Here is an 18498-nt window from a genome sequence, read left to right as displayed (position 1 = left end):
TGTCCTCTGCAACCACTATCAAGCTGAATTAAGTATATCGAAAGGGACCTATTGAGAAACAAAATTTACTAAACAGAGTGGTTTCATGGCAGTTATGTTGGTGCTAAAAAGCAATATTACAGGAAATTATTGCATACGAAAAAACTTTCTCAAAGGAAACAATGTTATTGTTGTGGAATACCACTACAGCTGCCATCACATTGTTAACTCAGCAGCGGATAAAAAGATTAATCAGACAACAAGTTCACATATTTTGTGACTTTTATTTCAGCTTTTCTCTGCTTTCATTTACTGTTGTTTTATAGCTTGTTCCTTGGCAACCACTCTCTGTCCACTTTGGTTCTTTGCCAGGAAGTCTGTAAACTCCTGGTATGGAGTCTTGGTAAACACAGTCTCCTTCCACATGTCAGGGGTCAAATAGCTGTAGGTCTTAGAGATAGCTGCAAAGGTAGCTTTGGCTGAAAACAACAGAAAGTAATGTTAGTCACAAACCAACACCAAGGATGATGGCACCACGAATAGCTGTTGCTACCTCCTTGGAGCACTTCACACCAAGACCAACATGACCATTGCTGTCCCCAATGGCAACAAAGGCCTTGAAGCGTGTACGTTGACCTGCTCTTGTCTGTTTCTGCACTGGCATGATTTTGAGAACTTCATCTTTCAGGGCAGCCCCAAGGAAGAAGTCAATGATCTCATGTTCCTAAAATGTAAGAAGCAGGTATACAAGTCTCAAAGTTTAATCCAAGCATAACAGCAATCATATTTCCTTAACAAAAGTAACTTGCTCCTTAGCATGTTTTCGTGAACAGATACACGTAAATACCTTGATGGGAAGAGAAAAGAGATAGATGTGCTCCAAAGTTTTGATCTTCATGTCCTTAACCAAGCGGCCAAGTTTAGTCACAGGCACCCACTAAAAGTAAAAGAGAGTTTACATCTGAGAGCTGAAGATCTTAAATAGTCTCACATTTATTGTTATGATCATTTGATATTGAAGAAATTCATAACTATGCTGTTAAATATTGAATTTTGAATCTTTTAATACAGAGCAAAAAATATCTACCAAAATGAATTAAAGCACACGAATGAGAGTGTATTATTAAGAGTGCATTATTATGAAGAGTGCACAAATTGATTCGACGGACCCCATTCCTCTAGTCCCTTGAACGCTTTTCACCAAATGAATCTATTTACGAGCAAGTTTCAGATATTTCTGTACCTCCTTGTCCTCTGCTTTACCCCTTCCACGACCTCGTCCCCGGCCTCGACCACGGCCTCTTCCACGGCCACGGCCGCCGAATCCTCCACGAAAACCTCCGCGAGCACCACCGGCTGGTTCCGAATCCGCCATTTGCTGGAGGAGGAAAATTCAACGACTTTCACTTTAAAGCTTACGTTAAAGAAGATCTTTCAAAAAGCTAGCCAAAGTAGCTCAACTGTTACATATTTTCATTTGCGTTGCTAGAGAGTACACATTTCAGCTCTCCGCGTCGCTAAGCTCTTTCAACATATAAGTAGGCTTCACACGTACAGTGAAACTCTAATCCATATCGTTCTAAAATCGTCGTACAAACGACCAAAAAATTACTTCAGTACTATTTAGGATTAAAGAGCGTTTATCTAAGGGCAGCAAATCCTTTCACAGAAACGTGATGATGGCAGATGAAACTAGATTTTCGATCTAGAGATCTCATCCAACCCGTGATGTCTTTGAGCGACTGAGAAGGGAGAGAGTGGGCCGATCGAGGTATTTATAGTAAAATATATTATGGGATGGTACACTTTGCGAAATTATGATTGTTCTTAGGGTGGGGAAGGAGGGGTTTCATTTCCTCAATCTGAACATGAACTGATTTTCAACTGAATAGTGTTATCTGCTACGGTATGTTTTTTAGCGGTGGGGTATGTCTTGCACCAAGACGTGAAGGAAAATCAGAGAGGGCCAGGCCATGGGACGCCTCATTAAATATTCAACAGCGCTTACTTATCGTCCATTGTGGAAACAACGTTTTGGTATGTGGCCGCTGAATAATGGAGCGAAAATTAATGATGCAGTTATGATCATGTAGGTGGAGCAGGTAGGCTTCTTGTATTTTTCTACCGCGTAAAAGGAATTTGGTTGATTATTAAGGTAGTCCGTAGGGTAGTCCGTGGGTAGTCCATGGAGTAGTCCGTAGGCCCGGTCCGTAGGGTAGTCCGTGGAGAGGGGGTCTGCGGGGTAGTCCGCAGAGCGGGGTCAGTCTTTTCAACTCTAACTGGGACGCCTGTAGAAACCAGATGGCGAACGGCAGGCTTTAGCTAGATGGTTAAATTGTACAAAAATCTAGTGAGACTTCAGAGTCGCACGAAAAGAAAGAAAAGTTTAAAGAAAGCCCTGGCTGGAAACTGAACCTCACTGAACTTGAAGTTTTAAAGGCAGTGAGAGACTTGAGAAGAGGAGAGTAACGGATATTTAGAGAAGAGGGGATGAGTAATTAAGATATGAAACTGGAGGTCATGACTAAAAGCTGCTATGCTCTACCTCACTCTACAACAGGCATTTTTAGTTACGTTGGTGAAAACATGATAACGAGGATAAACTCCTCTGGATGTTGTCGACGTAGGGGTGATCTGGATCAGGATCAGTGGCCGTATTTATTCTAGAAGACGGCTAAGTCGTCCAGATGACCTTAACACTTTTAGTTAAGGTCTTGTAGAGTAAATTCGGGACGACCTTACCGGCAGACGGCCTTACTTTCGTCCTTACGCTAGAGGACACCAGACGTCCTTACGCGTTAAGGTCATCGATCAGATGCCCTTAACTTCGGATGGCTAAGTCGTCGGACGGCAAGGTTGTCTCCCTTTTTTCTCGAAATTATACTAGACGACCTTAGCCGCTTTGGTGCGCTAAGGTCGTCTACCCGCTAGGGTCATCTCTAGTATAAATACGGCAAGTGATCCAAGATCACTCGGATCATGGTGCATCAAAAGAACCGATAAATTCACTCTGGTCATGGATTCATCGGTTCCTTTGATGCACCATGATCCAGACAGCACTAGAATAGTAAAGTGGTACTTTGACTAGTTACTGGATAAAATACAATTTTACAATATAGTGGAGTAGCAAGAAAGAACTGCTCGTGGCTCTGTCTCCATGGTGAGGCGAATGGAAGGCTGCTGGTTGTTCAGATACTGCAAGAAGCTGTCAACGTTTCCGCAGTCCAGATCCTAGATTTTTAGACCGAAGTAGTTATTGCCTGTCGTTCAAAATTCTCCATACATAGGTTAGCAATAACGGCGGAGACCTGGCTTCCCATGGCTGCTCCTTCTAATTGTTCGCAATTTGATCCGTTATACTGGAAGTAGGTGGACCTCAGTACGAAATTCTGGAGGTCAGCGATCTGAACAGGTGTTAGTGTCGTGTGGTCCGTTTTGGTCACACACGTTCCCATCGACGCCGCTGTACAAACCGCGCTACAGAAACTAGAGGACGACCCCAGCCTTGCGGACCGCATGACACTATCACCTGCTCAGATCACTGACCTTCTGAATGTCGTATTGAGATCCACGTACTTCCAGTAACGGATCAATTTACGAACAATTAGGAGCAGCCAAACCTACAAACCTAGGATCTGGCGACTCTATGTTGACGACACTTTCACCATTCTTTTCTCGCCCCGCGCCCAAAACAAGGAAAAGGCCCTGGGAACGTGTTTGCCCCCGTTTCAGAACACGCTAACAACTCGCCTTAGAACGAAGTAAAGTTTATTGATCGTGATCCTCATTGGTACACACACAGGGTCAAAGAGGTGATTCACATAAGACCTCACCCTAACAACCTCACCAGTGATAGTGGAATAGAAATTTCGGAAGCATGGATGCCCACGATCAAGAAACACAACAACAGGAGAACCGTACGGCAGCGGACCGCCGCGGGAACAGTACACCGAAACAGCGAGGATCAAAATGCACCAATCACAGCTACTGTAAACCAACCAATCACAGCGGAGCATTCTGCTAAAAAGGTGACGCGTAACCACCAGTCTACCTCATCGCCTGATGAAGACTAGCAGTACGCATTCGAAACGTCGCGATCTACATCACAAGTGACCACATCGTGAGACAAACGAGAATACTTTGACAACAGCGACTTTATTTTGACAATAATCATTGAAAAAGGCCTTTGTAGCCCGCACTTAGCAGACACCAGCGTACGGGGCTGGGGGGCCTGCAGCCCCCCCTGTTGGAAAAAAAATAGTATTATTCGGGCAAAACTGATGTACCTTTCGGGCAAAGACACACTCCGGCTTTCGCATCACAGCTTATTACACAAGTATTGACAAAGTCGTCAGTGAACTTCAATCAAAGTTTGAGGGCAATGACCTGGCTGTTTTGTGCGCATAGGGCGAAATCGTATTCAGCTGTTCTCCAAGCATCAACAACATCCAAACTGTATCAGATTTCTGTGGCGTTGATAGTAAAATGCTATCAAGTGAGATGTCAAGTCAATCTTTGAAAATTGCCTCTGCGGGGATCCATGACCCAGAGAAAAACGCAGCCGTTATGGTAAAGTCCATGCATCAAAATGGTCTCCATGACATTTTGCCTGTTCTATATAAAGTTGCCTCCATCCTGGCCACAAATCCTGCAACCTCGCGCTCTGCTGAAAGGTCTTTCAGCGCCCTTCGCCGCATCAGGACATTTTTAAGATACACAATGGGACAAGACCGACTTAGAAGTATCGCTGTTACACTCTTTTTTTTCCAAGAATATAATCTGTAAGAATATCGAGGCTGAAATTTGCGAAATTTTGAGAACACTTTAAGAATAAAGCCGAGGCTGAGATTTTGAAAAGGTTAGATATAACTTTGTGTGTTGAAACGTCTGTAAATACAATACAATTTTATGTTTTTAATTTAACCGTATAAAATTATTCCTTTCTCTGAACGGCGAAGATAGCCAACAAAACGAAAAAACCTGCACTAGCAGGTACATGTAATACATGTAATACATATGTAGAGTATTCAGCACAAAAGACATAAACTAAACCGCAAAAAAGTATTATGACAAATTCTTTCTTTTTTAAATAACAAAACTATCGAAAACAAAAACAGCACTACCCCAATAAATTCTAAACCGGAAATGTCATAAGCTATTTCAAGAATAATACATGAATATTTTCAGCCTAAAACCGTCAGATAATAAGAATATTCAGCCTGGGCCGGAAAAACAACATTCCTATTAAAGAAAGAGTGTATCAACATTGAAAGAAAGTATGCAAACAAGACAATGCAGAATAATATGCAAACGGTTATAGACATATTTGGGTCTCAAAGTAATCGTTCTTCATACTGATTTCTTTTAGAGTTCAAATGGGTACGTTTTATCTTTGGTTTTGTATTTTAGAACTGTTGATCTCGATTTACCGAAAATATTTGCACTATTTTGAACACCCTTGCTCTCACGGTATGGCGAAGAAAACTTGACGTCACGAAAGAATCATCTTGTGCATCTGTGACCAACAAGTTTCATTCGGGCAAATTATGTTCAGCCCCCCCAACAAAAGTTTTCCCGTACGCCGATGTTAGCAGAGCCATTCTAGACGGGCTACTTAAACTGACACTGTATAATTAAAAAGCTCACACAGACACACTCATACACACGCAAAAAAAATAAATATAAATAAATAAATAAATAAATGAGCGAATAAATAAAAATAAATGATAAATAATAGCTTTGATAATTTAAGGTTATAACTAAGCCAGACACATAAATTGCTTTAGCCTGAGGGGAAAATAAGGCAAGAAATTCTCAACAGGTCAAAGAGAAAGCTACTCAGTTAAAATACAAATATAAGCTAGAAAGTCAGTGTAGCGTAAGTCAACATTCATCTCCTTAGTTTCAAGAATTTTCAAAAGTAGGTGAGTCAGCTTGTGTTTAAAAGGTGCTTTCCTTAGCTTACAAAATTCAAGGGGGATGCGATTCCATATTTTCGCACCAACTCTGGAAAAAGAAAGCAACTAATGATTTGTTCTCGCCTGTTTTATATAGAAGCTTCCAGCTACTGAGGAACGAGTAGAGTGAGAGTGAATCTGTTCAGAGCGAGTTAAAAGTTCAGAAGTATTGGGAGGAGCACAATGATTTTCGATGTCATGTAACAGAGAGGCAACCAATTTGAAGTAAAGCATTTTTATCGGTAGAATTCCCGCACTGTGAGATGTGTAATCGGAAAAATGCATTAGACGAAGAACCCGCTTTTTTAAAACGACGATTTTTGTTTAAAGGAACATTCGCAGCTTGGCCTCAAGCAACGAGACCATAGGAAATATACGGTTCGATGAGCGAGCGGTAAATGCTTAGAAGAGTAGTGCGCGGTACCAAGTGTCTAAGCCTTGCAATAACACCGATACCTTTATTTATTTCCGTGCAAATGTAGTTAATATGGTGCTTCCGGGAGAAATTACCGTCAATTAGAACACCTAAGTATTTTACATACGTCCTACGTTCAAGAGATACCAATTGCTCCGAGTTATTGTCACATACTTTATTATTAGAGAAATATTTATAGTCTACAGTCGACTCCATCATCCTCATGGTACTGGGCGTTGCCTCTCTCAGGATGAAAGAATGCTGTCCTTTTAATCACACTCATTCCAAGCTACAAATATTCTTGTTTTCAGTCTTCAAAAAAGGCGTAGAACTAAGTTGCGGTGGTTGTTCAATTCAAGCAGAGAAATAGATCCATTGTGCGTACGTGTGTTACCAAGAACTACCATCTCCACAAATATTAGTCAGAAAATAGAATGCTAACTTGAAGCAGCGTATTCCAAGAAAAAAATGTAGAGGAAAATGTTCACATCCCATGTAACAAAGGAAGCAACATAAAAATATAAAAAATTTGTTGACAGAGTTTTCTTTGCACAATTTATCACTTCAGAAGCCACGAAAGTTTTGTAACATAAACACGGAAAATGTGTACTCCCAGGTTCCAGAAAATCATACTTAAAAAATAAAAATATTTCACCGCAAAACAATGGTATTTATTTTACACTTTTTCCAGCTTTGTGGTAAAAATATATGAACAATCCAACTGTTCTAATTTCCAATGCACATTTTATTGTATCTACATTTTTTCAAATAATTATAACTCATTCAAGTTAAAGGTATTAGTAAAAACTTTCCATCTCAACCAGACCACCTCTAACCACTGCAGTCAGGGGAATGAGTGCCTCTTTTCATGGTTAAAATCGAAAGTTCAAGAAGATTGGGCCTGTAATCTAAAGCTGTTAAGCTGCTTAGCAATGAAGTATACCTACGTCACAGTGTTGGTGTAATGACTTTTGGGATTCTATTACTGTTCCTTTTTTTCTATAATAAGGGTAGGAAACTGCATAAGCCATTCCATAAAGTAAAAGATCAACCCAAATGGTCCATCTTTTTAAAACTGTTTGCTACAGTCAATTTCTATGTTCCTATGTTTAGGAGAAAGAAAAACAAACTTAGTTCTCTGGTAAACGGGAGAAAATTTTGTAGTTTCTGTACTTCTATTTCCTTTTCCTTTTCCACTTGTGAAAGGGGAACAGAGGTCCAACTGGTAAAAGAGGCCTTGAGGGATAACTGATAGCCGCTCAAAAAATATTCAAATATTCAACCCTAGAAGATGACTTCCGCTCAGGTTGTCGAAACGTCAGTCAACAACAACAGTTCTTTTCAGAACTACTCTCACCCAGACGATCACAACATAAGAAGTACTGTTTTAATATACTTAAGATAAAATTAAGCTCAACCTACTGGCAGAGATATGTCATCAGATTCCTCAGATTCTTCTTGTTGTGGGGGTACATATGGTGCAGGAGGCAGTGGTGGTTTTGGCATTTCCATCACAGTACCCAGTGGAAAGTTGTTCAGTTCTTCTGGACTGTACCTGTATTATCAACAGAAAAAAAATACCAGCATCTTATTTTCATGTGCCTTCCTTACAAAATGCCGAAAACAAATACAAACAAAATAGAAAACTTAGATGCTAAGAATCACTAAGAGGCACATGTATAGTTCACTAATAAGGCTTGATCTGATCCTTCATAATATTATTTCCCTTGACCTGGCTGGAATACCCTTAACAAATTTCCAAGATACATGAACATGTAAAAGGTAAACTTACAGGCTGCGACTTTCTAGCTTGATTTTCCCCAAATTGGATGAAATATTGAGAGCACGGATAAAAATCAGCATAATTTTTAAAACCATGTTAAGTGCACCAGATTTTGCAGATTGAGTTGGGTTTCATGCATGTGATTCAGATAGAGGAAAAAAAAACAGCCTTTAAATTGGCTTGTGTGAATGAACAAATTAAACTGGTTAATACACACTTCATGTTCTCACAACTTACACTGATCTGCCACCCTTCTATTCTCAGGGAAGCAGATACTCTTAAATTGATGGGCAGCCTTAATGCTTAAGAGACCCAAGCATGTAAAATCTATTACGAACATAAATTACCCTTTGAAGTATTCCTGGAACTGTCCTGGTAAAAGAGCTACAGGATATAAACTTGGCTTAGTGCACTGCTTTGGTAATCTCGTTGTCTCATTGGATGGGACATGAATTATCTGCAACAAAATAATGCTCACTTTTAGATGTTAAGGCAATTACTGAACTTTAGTGTTACATCTGTACATGGTCTACATACAAGCAACCCTAAGATAATTACCAGTTGTATGTAATAAACTACATGTAAGCAATGTATGAGGATGGAGATTATTTGAATGGGGAAAAGAGGGAAGCAATAATGATACATTTTAATTATCTGGATCACAAGAGGCTCTTACCATCAATCCCAAATTATTTGAGGGGGGTGTTAAATCGAGGGGGGAGGCACTTATCAAATTTTTCCCAAATCGCCACCTCACATGACCATTTATTTTTAAATACATCATATCCACATAATCAGCAACAAAAGCTGTTTGTCGACATAAAAATCTGATCCTAAATTTGAAATCGTGGCACGGATAGTGCTTGTAATTTTTTTTGTCCAAACTAACATGCTTGCAACCTGAAACAATGAACAAATCTAGCACTTAACACAACAAAAACTGTACATCCTTTGTTGTCTCATAACTTGTCCATCTAATGGGAGGAGGGGAGGGGCACTTATTTGTGGGGGCACTTATTTAAAATTTTTGTTGATAGGAGGGATGCTTATTTGAAGGGGGCGCTTATTTGAGGGGGGGGGGGGCGGTAATTTAAGGATTTTTGGTGTGTGAGGGGTGGTAACTAATGCAAAGGCAAGGAAATACATGTACATACAGTACTGTCCTTGGATAGTACATGTTGAAGCAAAAACTGAGGAACAGATGAGCAATACCCAAATGTAACTGTGACATCTACATGTAGGTTTCTAGGGATTCACTAAATGTTTCATCTTACTTGTGTCTGCATATCAAAGTATGAACACCTCTCCTCTCTCCTCTGCTGGGCCAGTTGTGCATTAAACTCAGCTGCATCTTTGATGGCTCGTTTAATGTAGTTTGCCACTTTTCTTGTCTCCAGTGCTTTCTAAAATGGAAGATGAAAATAAACAGTTTGAGTTCTACACTAAATGTAAGCTTTTTGGTTACAGTAAGTTCCCAAATTATAGAAATGCTGCTGTACAACATTTATGTACTTAATCACAACACTGCAAGGGAGCTGCATGATTTACAATACTTCTGTCGGCCCCCATGAAAATGTAGCAATCTGTACTAAAAAGAAGAACATCAGTGACTCTTTACACTATTAGTACCTTCTCTTCTTCTGCTTTACGAATGAGCCTTTGGCATTCTCTGATATGAGACACTCTAATGTACTCCTTCAAAAAATGAGATGAACTGAACATGTAGTTACCAGTTTATTTCTTATTATTATATTAGGAAATAAACAAATATCATACAACGAATGCACATGTAAGAAAATTCCCAATCTCTAAAGCGTTCTTTTTGTAATGATAACAACAGTTTAAGGAAGTATTAAGAAAAACATGCATAAGTGTACTTTTTGTTCTTCTTCAAAGTTCCATTATAACAAATGAAACAAATAAAAAAGTTTCAAAATATAATATGTCTATAGCAAGTGATGTACAGTAACTTGACTTTCTCTTACATATACATTCTTTTCATGGCTGTTTTGCGTGTCATGCATTTTATTATCTATTAAATTTTTATGTGTATATTTTAATATCATATTGGTTAAATTATGGAATTTTCTCATTCTGCAGTTTACATGTATATTTTAAGGGCCCCTCAGAAATCATTTCACCACCACTACACTTATTGACCTGTTTGCCACCACAAATCCGCGAAACATTTCTCGAGCCATAGTTGCTGAATCCTGTCTGAGTGATCATGATATGCTAATTTCAGTTCGAAAGATAAACAACCTCAAGGAACAACCTCGTGTGATAAAATGCAGGAATTATGCTAAATACGATCCAACAATTTTCTGCAGTGATTTGAAGAAAGTCCCGTGGGATACTGTGTTGAGTTTGACCAACGTCGATGAAGCCTGGTCTTTGTGGAAGTACAACTTTACGGTTGAGTGTGACAAACACGCTCCACTTATCGACAAAAAAGTAAGAGGTCGTAGTTGTCCATGGCTTACGCTGGAAATCAAGCAAATGATGAGAGCTCGGGATGCCAGTCTCAAGAAATACCGTAGATCAAAACTAGACACCGATTTGGCTGCATATCGACTACTCCGGAATAAAGTTAGTGCAAGGCTTAAACGTGCTAAAGAAAGCTATAGTAGATCACTACTCGAAGAGAATAGCGGCGATTCTGAATCTTTCTGGAGGTCTGTAAAGAAAATATTGCCGGACGCTAAACAGAAATCTATTCCGACCTGTATCAAGGCTGATGACAAGATTATTACTGATAAACAAAGCATTTCCGAATTGTTCAACACTTTCTTTACATCTGTTGTGAACAAGTTATTTGAATCATGCAGGTCTGCAAGACCAGTTTTTAATGCTAAAACCCAGGAGTTGTTTACAAAGAAACATTTTGAGTTCACAGCAGTGGGTAAGCCGTTTGTGCTTAAGCAACTTAAATGCCTCAAACTCAAGAAAGCAACAGGTCTAGACGGTCTACCACCTCGACTTTTAAAGGACAGTGCATTTGTGATAGCTGACTGTGTAACACATTTGATAAATCTCTCCATTAATTCTGGTGTGGTCCCGTCTGAATGGAAGCAAGCAAAGGTTGTACCCTTGTTCAAATTTGGAAACAAAGATGATCTGGACAATTACCGACCTATATCAATTTTACCGATCCTGTCGAAAATTCTGGAGAAAGCTGTTTTCCATCAGCTACATAGCTACCTATCAGAAAACTCTCAACGGTTCCAAATGGAAAGAGTTCGGATTTTTTTTTTTTGTTTAAAGCTCCAAGGTTTGGAGGGGAGAAAGTGTCTAAGGTCATATGTCAATCAAATGACGTAACAATGGCGCTAATTATTTTGAACAGTTACATTGGTAGCGTTCCTTTTAACCAATCCCATTTCGGATCTAGTGAATCCAGATTGTTTCAATTTTCGTTTTAGCGGGAACGAAAATCTAAATATAGATTAAGTTTTCCCTTTCTTTGTTCAAAGACAGAAGAAACAACACCTCATTTCTTGACCATTTAATTTGCAATGGCGGAGTTTCAAACTTGAACGTGAACGAAAAACTGGTCAGGGTCGACTGTTGAGAGAACTGCAAAAAATAAAGACATTTTACCCAAAGAACTTCCAATTGTTTTCGACGATTTGCTTAACTTGACTTTTAAATGAAACAACATGTTGTTTGTTGTGTGCCGAGCAGACAGACCACCTGGTATAATCCACACCAAACTCGCACAAATGGAACGAAAATCTGAAACCCGTTTCAGTTACCAATCCCAACGATCCACGTTCGGAGGTGGATTGTTTAGATTGCAATCGAAGATTGGTTTCGCCAAAAATGGAACGGGAAATCTAATTTTCGATCGCAAAATCCGGTTTTAGATCGGTTAAAAGGAACGCTACCATTATGTAATTAACGAATTAAGTAAGCACAATTACGCGCTCGCGCGCTTACGCGCGCGGGAACACAGTTACAGGCACGTGCAAAGAGAGAAAAAAACGTACACACATTCGCTAGCAAGAGTCCGCATAAGCACTGAGAAACAAAAGCGCAAGGATGTTTTTAATCCGTACCTTTGCTCTTAAGGTGGCTCAAAACAGTTTCCAGCACTTCAATTTTGATGGGTCGTTATTTCCACTCTTTATCACTTGATGCTACAATCATGGTATCAAAGAAACTGCCCAATCATTGGGAAACACGTTGTTATCATTTCTGTTTCACAATAGGTTACCATAGCAACAATATAACCTGCTAAAAACACCCTTAATTACAGCCCTAGGGGCTTATAACTCAAAAACGGCACGGTGAAATTTTTTTAAATCATCAATCAAGATAAGACACAAGTTTTGGTAAGTTTAAAAAAATTCTGTACATGGGGCTAAGAACCACCAGATTTAAGATGGCTTTATCATGCTTTATCATGCTTATCAAAAGTTGATGTAATAAATAAAAATTAACCGGGCCGTTTTTGAGTTATAAGCCTCTAAAGCTGTAATTAAGGGTTTTTTTTAAGCAGGTCACACTGTTGCTATGGTAAACTATTGTGAAACAAAAGTAATAACAACGTGTTCACCAATTATTGGGCAGTTTTTTGGTACCATGATTGTAGCATGAAGTGTAGCATGCATCAGGTGATAAAGAGTGGATATAATGACCCATCAGAATTGAAATCCGTCAGAATTGAAATCCGTCAGATCTCTGGATCTTGTTGAAGAAGCCATCCAAAAATCCTGGAAGTGAGATTAGTTGCCCTTGTATTTTCGCAGAGTCAGAGTCGCAAACAACCGGCAGGGATAAAATCGAGCCAGAATTCACGATTTTCGCAATTTCGTTAGCTGCGAGAACAATTTCGCTTCGCCGCTGTAACAAAGCTCTCACGCTCAATAATTAACTGGTGTTAACCCGGGCGTTAACTGTAATAGTTCACGAATCAATATAAGAATAAATATAAGCCTCTTGCGAGCAAGGGAGTTTATTGGTAAATGTATGAACATTGCCGAAATACGAAAAGCCTTGATCGATCTTCTCTCCCCAAAATGTTCAAATGACGATCCGAGAGTTCTTCGCGCACAAATCATTCACTCTGATTGGTCGAGAAATTTGAACAGTAAGGCCAGGCTGCTAAGTAATTTAAACATGGCGGATGGTTTGCTCGAGTGGACGAGTGGACGCAAATCGTTCACTGATCAAGTGTGGGTTTTCCAAACACTGAGAATGAGGGAAATGACTAGCAAGACTTTTGGACCAAATTTATTTTCGAATCATGGGTTAACTTCTCAAGGCATTTCAAGCTGTGGTTTCACAGAGTACCCGACCACTTTCGTCAGATCAGATGGCGCGCAGGAGAGCCGAGGTGTTCAGCCAATCTGGATCTCTTGACGATAGACCCATATAAGCTTAAATTGCTCATGAACTTACCAACAATCACAGCTAGGTACCTAACGAACTTTTTTTCTCATTCTGCAGCCTTAAAAAGTTTCTTTCTTAATTTTTCTTTACTGTTTTTAAAACTACTGGAAAATTCCCCAATACTGACTTTTTTTTTTATCAAAGAACACCTAAAAAATGTCTGGGGCTATAGTCAAGACAAAAGCTTTTAAAACAAAGGAAAGGTCAACGCTTTGCCGACAGTTTCATGAATATTTATACTAGGCATGTTTCACTTCGGATGATTTACTTGGCCGTTCGGGAAAACTGTTACGAGAAATTCTCATTTCTTGTTACCAAAGTCAGTCTGAAACTAAACAGAAAAAAAATATATGTCATAGTGCCAACAATTCCGTAATATTCTGCTTGCTGTCGAGTCATTTTGAAATTGCAAGCAACGAGTTGCCTAAGATCGAAAGTTTCACAACAGGTAAGCAAATTTCTCACAGCCAATCACATACGTCGTTAATCGACCAATCAGATCACGGGCTTTCTGTTATAAATCGATTTTACTTCAAGGTGGTGAAACAAATCAAAACTTTTTGATCGCTTTCAAAACGACAAATCTCTACTGTCAGTCATGGCTCGTACCAAGCAAACGGCTCGAAAAACGACTGGTGGAAAAGCTCCTCGTAAGCAGTTGGCTACAAAAGCAGCCCGGAAGAGCGCTCCTGCTACTGGTGGTGTCAAGAAACCTCATCGTTACAGACCCGGAACAGTTGCTCTCCGAGAAATTCGCCGTTATCAGAAATCTACAGAACTACTCATCCGTAAGCTGCCCTTTCAGCGTCTTGTGCGAGAGATTGCGCAGGATTTCAAAACGGACCTGCGCTTTCAAAGCTCTGCCGTCTTAGCTCTCCAAGAGGCCAGTGAAGCCTATCTAGTGGGCTTGCTTGAGGATACCAACATGTGCGCTATCCATGCCAAACGTGTCACCATTATGCCAAAGGATATCCAGTTGGCCAGACGAATCAGAGGCGAGCGTGCTTAAGTGAGCTTACGCTTCAGACACTTCAAAAACTAAAACGGCTCCTTTAGGAGCCACCACTTGAAGAAAAAGTCAATGACCAATAAATTTTACCCTTAACTCTCAGCAGTTCTCTGTCTTAACACGTTCTACATTTCTTTTTTTCTGACGCTAAAGCTGTGTTGAAAACGAACAACAAACATGCGAAGGGAAAAACGAACGAACAAACAAGCAAACTAACGAAGGAAAGAACAAACGAATGAACCAACAAACCAACGAACAACGAAGAATAGAACAAACAAATGAACGAAAGAACGAACGCACAGACGAAGGATAGAACTAATGAATACGCGAACCAACGAACAAACAGACGAAGGAAAAAAATAACAAATCAGCGAAAGAACAAACGAAGGCGAGAACGAACAATGAACGAACGAACGAACTAACAGACCAACGAAACTAGCCAACCAACAAACTGACCAAACATCAACAAAACATGAGTCCAATATCATTCTCTCTAGCGTTTCTTCGCATTAGACAGCGTATCGCCTTTACATATCGGTTGATTCACTGCGACTTTCATTGTGTTGTTGGAAAAGAGAATATGCCTCGGCCTCTTTAAAACTTTTTAATAAAGTATTTCAATGAAAAACTCCAATAAAACTGCGTACCAAGCTATTTATTCCCAAACATTTGCATGAAACAAACACAGAATAACAACGTTCGTTACTAACTTTGCCGGGCTTGTTCTCTCTGCAGTCCGCATCCACAAGTAAAAACTTACAATGCTAACGACGTGCCTCGACTTTCTCGAAAGAGACACACAATTCACAGCTTAGTAGGCAGACAGAAACTAGGACCACCTCGTGAAGGAAATTTAATTTCCAAGTACTTGAGCATGATATCATTGTAGGGGTGTCCTTTATCAGTGTGATGGCATTCATCAAATATCAGTAAAGAGAAGTCGTTTATGGCGACCCTTCTAGACTTCAGAGCATCCACCAGGATCTGGGCGGTCAAGACAATGACTTTATTTTCTTGGATTATCTCATCGAGTAGTTTTTCTTGGGCATTGGCTCCTGATATATGTGTAATATCATAGCTGTGAAATAAACGTACGCTTTATTAATTTGGGACTTCTATCAATCACGACGAAGACCGAATGATCAACTTTGACTTACTACAGGTTGTTGGGCGGTTCTTTGGTAAGTGACTTGGCTAACTGGTTGGTTTGCATTTGGTTGGCCGACCGACCGACCGACCGACCGTCTGACTGACTGACTGACTGACTGACTGACCGACTGACTGACTGACTGACTGACTTACTGAATTCTTATTGAGCAGTGGTAACGAACAATTGAATTAAATTATGGCAGCATTGTGTCGCAAATAATAATTTCCTTTTAAAGAGGATTTTAATTCCTTCAAGAAAAGGACTCAGGCTCCCCTTGAGAGCTACTTTATTTTTTTTCTTAACCATAAACTTTTTCTTCTGTTATGTCGCTGCTTTATTATACGGTTTTATGTATAAAAAACACAAGACAGCGTGTATTACCTGTTGGATAAGTAGTAATCAAAACGCTGCCTCTGTTGTAAAACCAGATTAACTTTGTTTACAACGAACAACACTTTTGGGTGAGAAACCTCTGTCGGGCACTTGCTCCCTATTTCCTTCTGCTTTTCCAAATGTGCTTTAGCTATCCCAAGGGCTACGTACGTCTTTCCACTGTTCGTTGGCGCACAAATTATGGAGTTTTTGTCTTCCAATGCAGGGCACGAAAGTTCATGTTGATATGAACGGAGTTTAAGTTCCAGATCTGCTCTTTTGTCGAGAAACACTGCAAGGAACGAATATATGTGACCAAACATCACAACGTTTCCTGACAAATTATGCCAGCTTTTTTTTACTGCAAACCAATAACCAGCCAAACAACTATTCAGGGTTTCTATAATGATATTCCACAAACTGACGAACGAAAACAGGAAAAACTATGTTTTTTCTTTAAACAAATACGAAACTTTCCTTCCAAGAGCACATTGAAGGGTAATACCATGAGTGTGATTGATTAAGACTGGTCGAGTTTCTTTATAGTGTCTGTGAGACTACAATACACCGTACATGAATTTGCTCAAGTCTCAATGGTCTCCCTGTATTGTCTCCCCTGTGATTATCGCCAAACTGATTGGTTTAGTTTTGCTGTGACGCAGTTCCTATACAATCCGCTTTTCTTTAAACCGAAATAAAGCCAGTTTAGAGAAATAAAATCTGCTGCTAGATGGGGTCAGAGACGTTGATTTCGAAAATTCACTGTGCGCTTTCGGCCAATCAGAAAAGAGACAGTGAGTTCGATGCATAATAGATACTTAGCTTAACTGTACCTGGAGGAATGCGATGTTTTTTTAACTTCCGAGTTTCGTCTGATCAATCAGTCTGATTGCCACCTGAAAAACAAATTGCAGAGTCAGGAAAGATCATAACAGCAGCTAGTGCTCCTGAATGATTGTATGAAAAAGCTGACACATATTCATCTAAGACCAGCGCCAAGACATTCTTTAAGTTTTACCAGCCAAAATGTAACACGCCCGTTCGTATTCCTCTTTCATAATATCAATACACATCCTTAGGTGAGATCATATTGCAGATATTCCACTCAACAAGTTCTTCTTTAAAATTACCATCAGGTTTCCGTTGTTATAATCTTCCCATATCTGATCAGCAGCGGACCTCAGAGACACGCGCAACTTGCAAGCTGGTAAGTTAACCTTGGTTTCTTGACATACCGCGGAGAAGGCCGTGCCTTCGGGCAAATCCTTGATTGAAAAGAAATATCATCATTAAACGAGACACTTACGTTTACTGTCAGCCTAAGTATAGAAACCATCAACGATCTTTGAAACTCCCAAAAATAGTGAGTTCTCTTGAAAGTGGGTCCTGTTGAGGCCAAATTTTAGCATCTGATTCGACATATCGAGCGACTAGTTCGCTCTGTCAGCAGATCACATGGACCCAAGGAATCCCTTTCATCTGCCCGTCAATTCTGCAGATTTCGCCTAATCATGAGCTCATTTCATAGATTTTATTAAGAATCCCACCAAAATACTGGTTCCCGTTATGGTACCTACTGAAAGCATAAATTTTATCAGTCTCTGACGGGACTCGATGACCGATGACGGATATAATCTCGGGCAAGTAGCGATGTTTACTTTCATTACAAATCGTTGAAACGCTTCTCAGTTGTATTAATCGATATCTGTGTGTATTTTAAAGTGCCAGTATGACGAAAATCGCATCTCTTCTATCGAAGCCATCTCAGAGCACAAACAAGTAGTCTGCATGAGAAGAAAAATGCTGTTTACTATTTTCAAATATGTCTTTTTGTTCCAGAGATATTCGAGTTTTTAAAATATTTCAATTAGCCAAGTGATGACGTCATACACTAAACCAAATTTTGATCAAATGTGATGCAAAAGGATATCTCGGCCAATTTTTATCAGAAATGTTTGAATTTTTGCAGAAAGATTCTTCTAAATGTGCTCCACAACTTGAGCGTGACAGTTTTGTTACCATGGCAACATACTGTGTTCCAGACCTCCCCAATGTTAAAGGTGTTCTGTCCACCTTTGGCGTCCCATTTTCATATTTACAAATGGTGCCACATATACATGATCCAACAGGCATATAAAAACGTTCGCTTGAGTTTGTGACCTTGTTCAACGTTTTTTGGGCTGAAAATCACTTACATATTGAAATCAAGTGGGTGGGGACTGGAGTGCGTTGCCATGGAAACAAAATGTTTTATAGCCGTGTGTGTGTTTTCTGTAGAACTATTAGCCTAGCCTACCAAGTTTCAATGGTCTGCGCTGCAAATTGGCCAAAATAGCTCTATTTATACACATGATGTTATTTTGAGTTGAGTATATGACGTCGTCAGTCAACTCATTTGCATATTTTGCACATTTTTAAAACTTAAATAGCTCCGGAACC

The 18498-nt window shown here is 39.7% G+C and overlaps 2 protein-coding genes across 2 annotated transcripts; one reads left to right on the top strand and one right to left on the bottom strand.

The window, feature by feature from the left end:
- Positions 1 to 274: 274 nt before the first annotated feature.
- On the bottom strand, positions 275 to 18478 carry LOC137967853 (small ribosomal subunit protein uS5-like). The gene is made up of 12 exons (XM_068814449.1): positions 17190 to 18478; positions 16893 to 16955; positions 16069 to 16351; positions 15248 to 15615; positions 9764 to 9829; positions 9409 to 9537; positions 8482 to 8591; positions 7774 to 7906; positions 1223 to 1357; positions 827 to 916; positions 533 to 703; positions 275 to 458 (listed from the first exon to the last, which is right to left on the bottom strand). Exons 6-12 carry the CDS (start codon positions 9418 to 9420, stop codon positions 414 to 416), a joined length of 696 nt encoding a protein of 231 aa, XP_068670550.1. The 5' UTR covers positions 9421 to 9537; positions 9764 to 9829; positions 15248 to 15615; positions 16069 to 16351; positions 16893 to 16955; positions 17190 to 18478; the 3' UTR covers positions 275 to 413.
- Positions 14127 to 14537, top strand: LOC137968887 (histone H3-like). The gene has a single exon (XM_068815357.1). It carries the CDS (start codon positions 14127 to 14129, stop codon positions 14535 to 14537), a length of 411 nt encoding a protein of 136 aa, XP_068671458.1.
- Positions 18479 to 18498: the final 20 nt, after the last annotated feature.

Source organism: Montipora foliosa, chromosome 8 (genome assembly GCF_036669935.1).
Source record: "Montipora foliosa isolate CH-2021 chromosome 8, ASM3666993v2, whole genome shotgun sequence".
In the NCBI taxonomy this organism is placed as follows: Eukaryota; Metazoa; Cnidaria; class Anthozoa; order Scleractinia; family Acroporidae; genus Montipora; species Montipora foliosa.
Note: the sequence above shows the minus strand (reverse complement) of the source record. Positions and strands in the feature narration are given on the sequence as shown.

Coding starts and splice junctions, on each gene's coding strand:
- LOC137967853 (XM_068814449.1), bottom strand. Junction 7,907..8,481: donor TTCCAGGAATACTTCAAAGG/GTAATTTATGTT, acceptor TTGATAATACAG/GTACAGTCCAGAAGAACTGA. Junction 917..1,222: donor GTAAAGCAGAGGACAAGGAG/GTACAGAAATAT, acceptor TTTTACTTTTAG/TGGGTGCCTGTGACTAAACT.
- LOC137968887 (XM_068815357.1), top strand. CDS start 14,127: ATGGCTCGTACCAAGCAAACGGCTCGAAAAACGACTGGTGGAAAAGCT.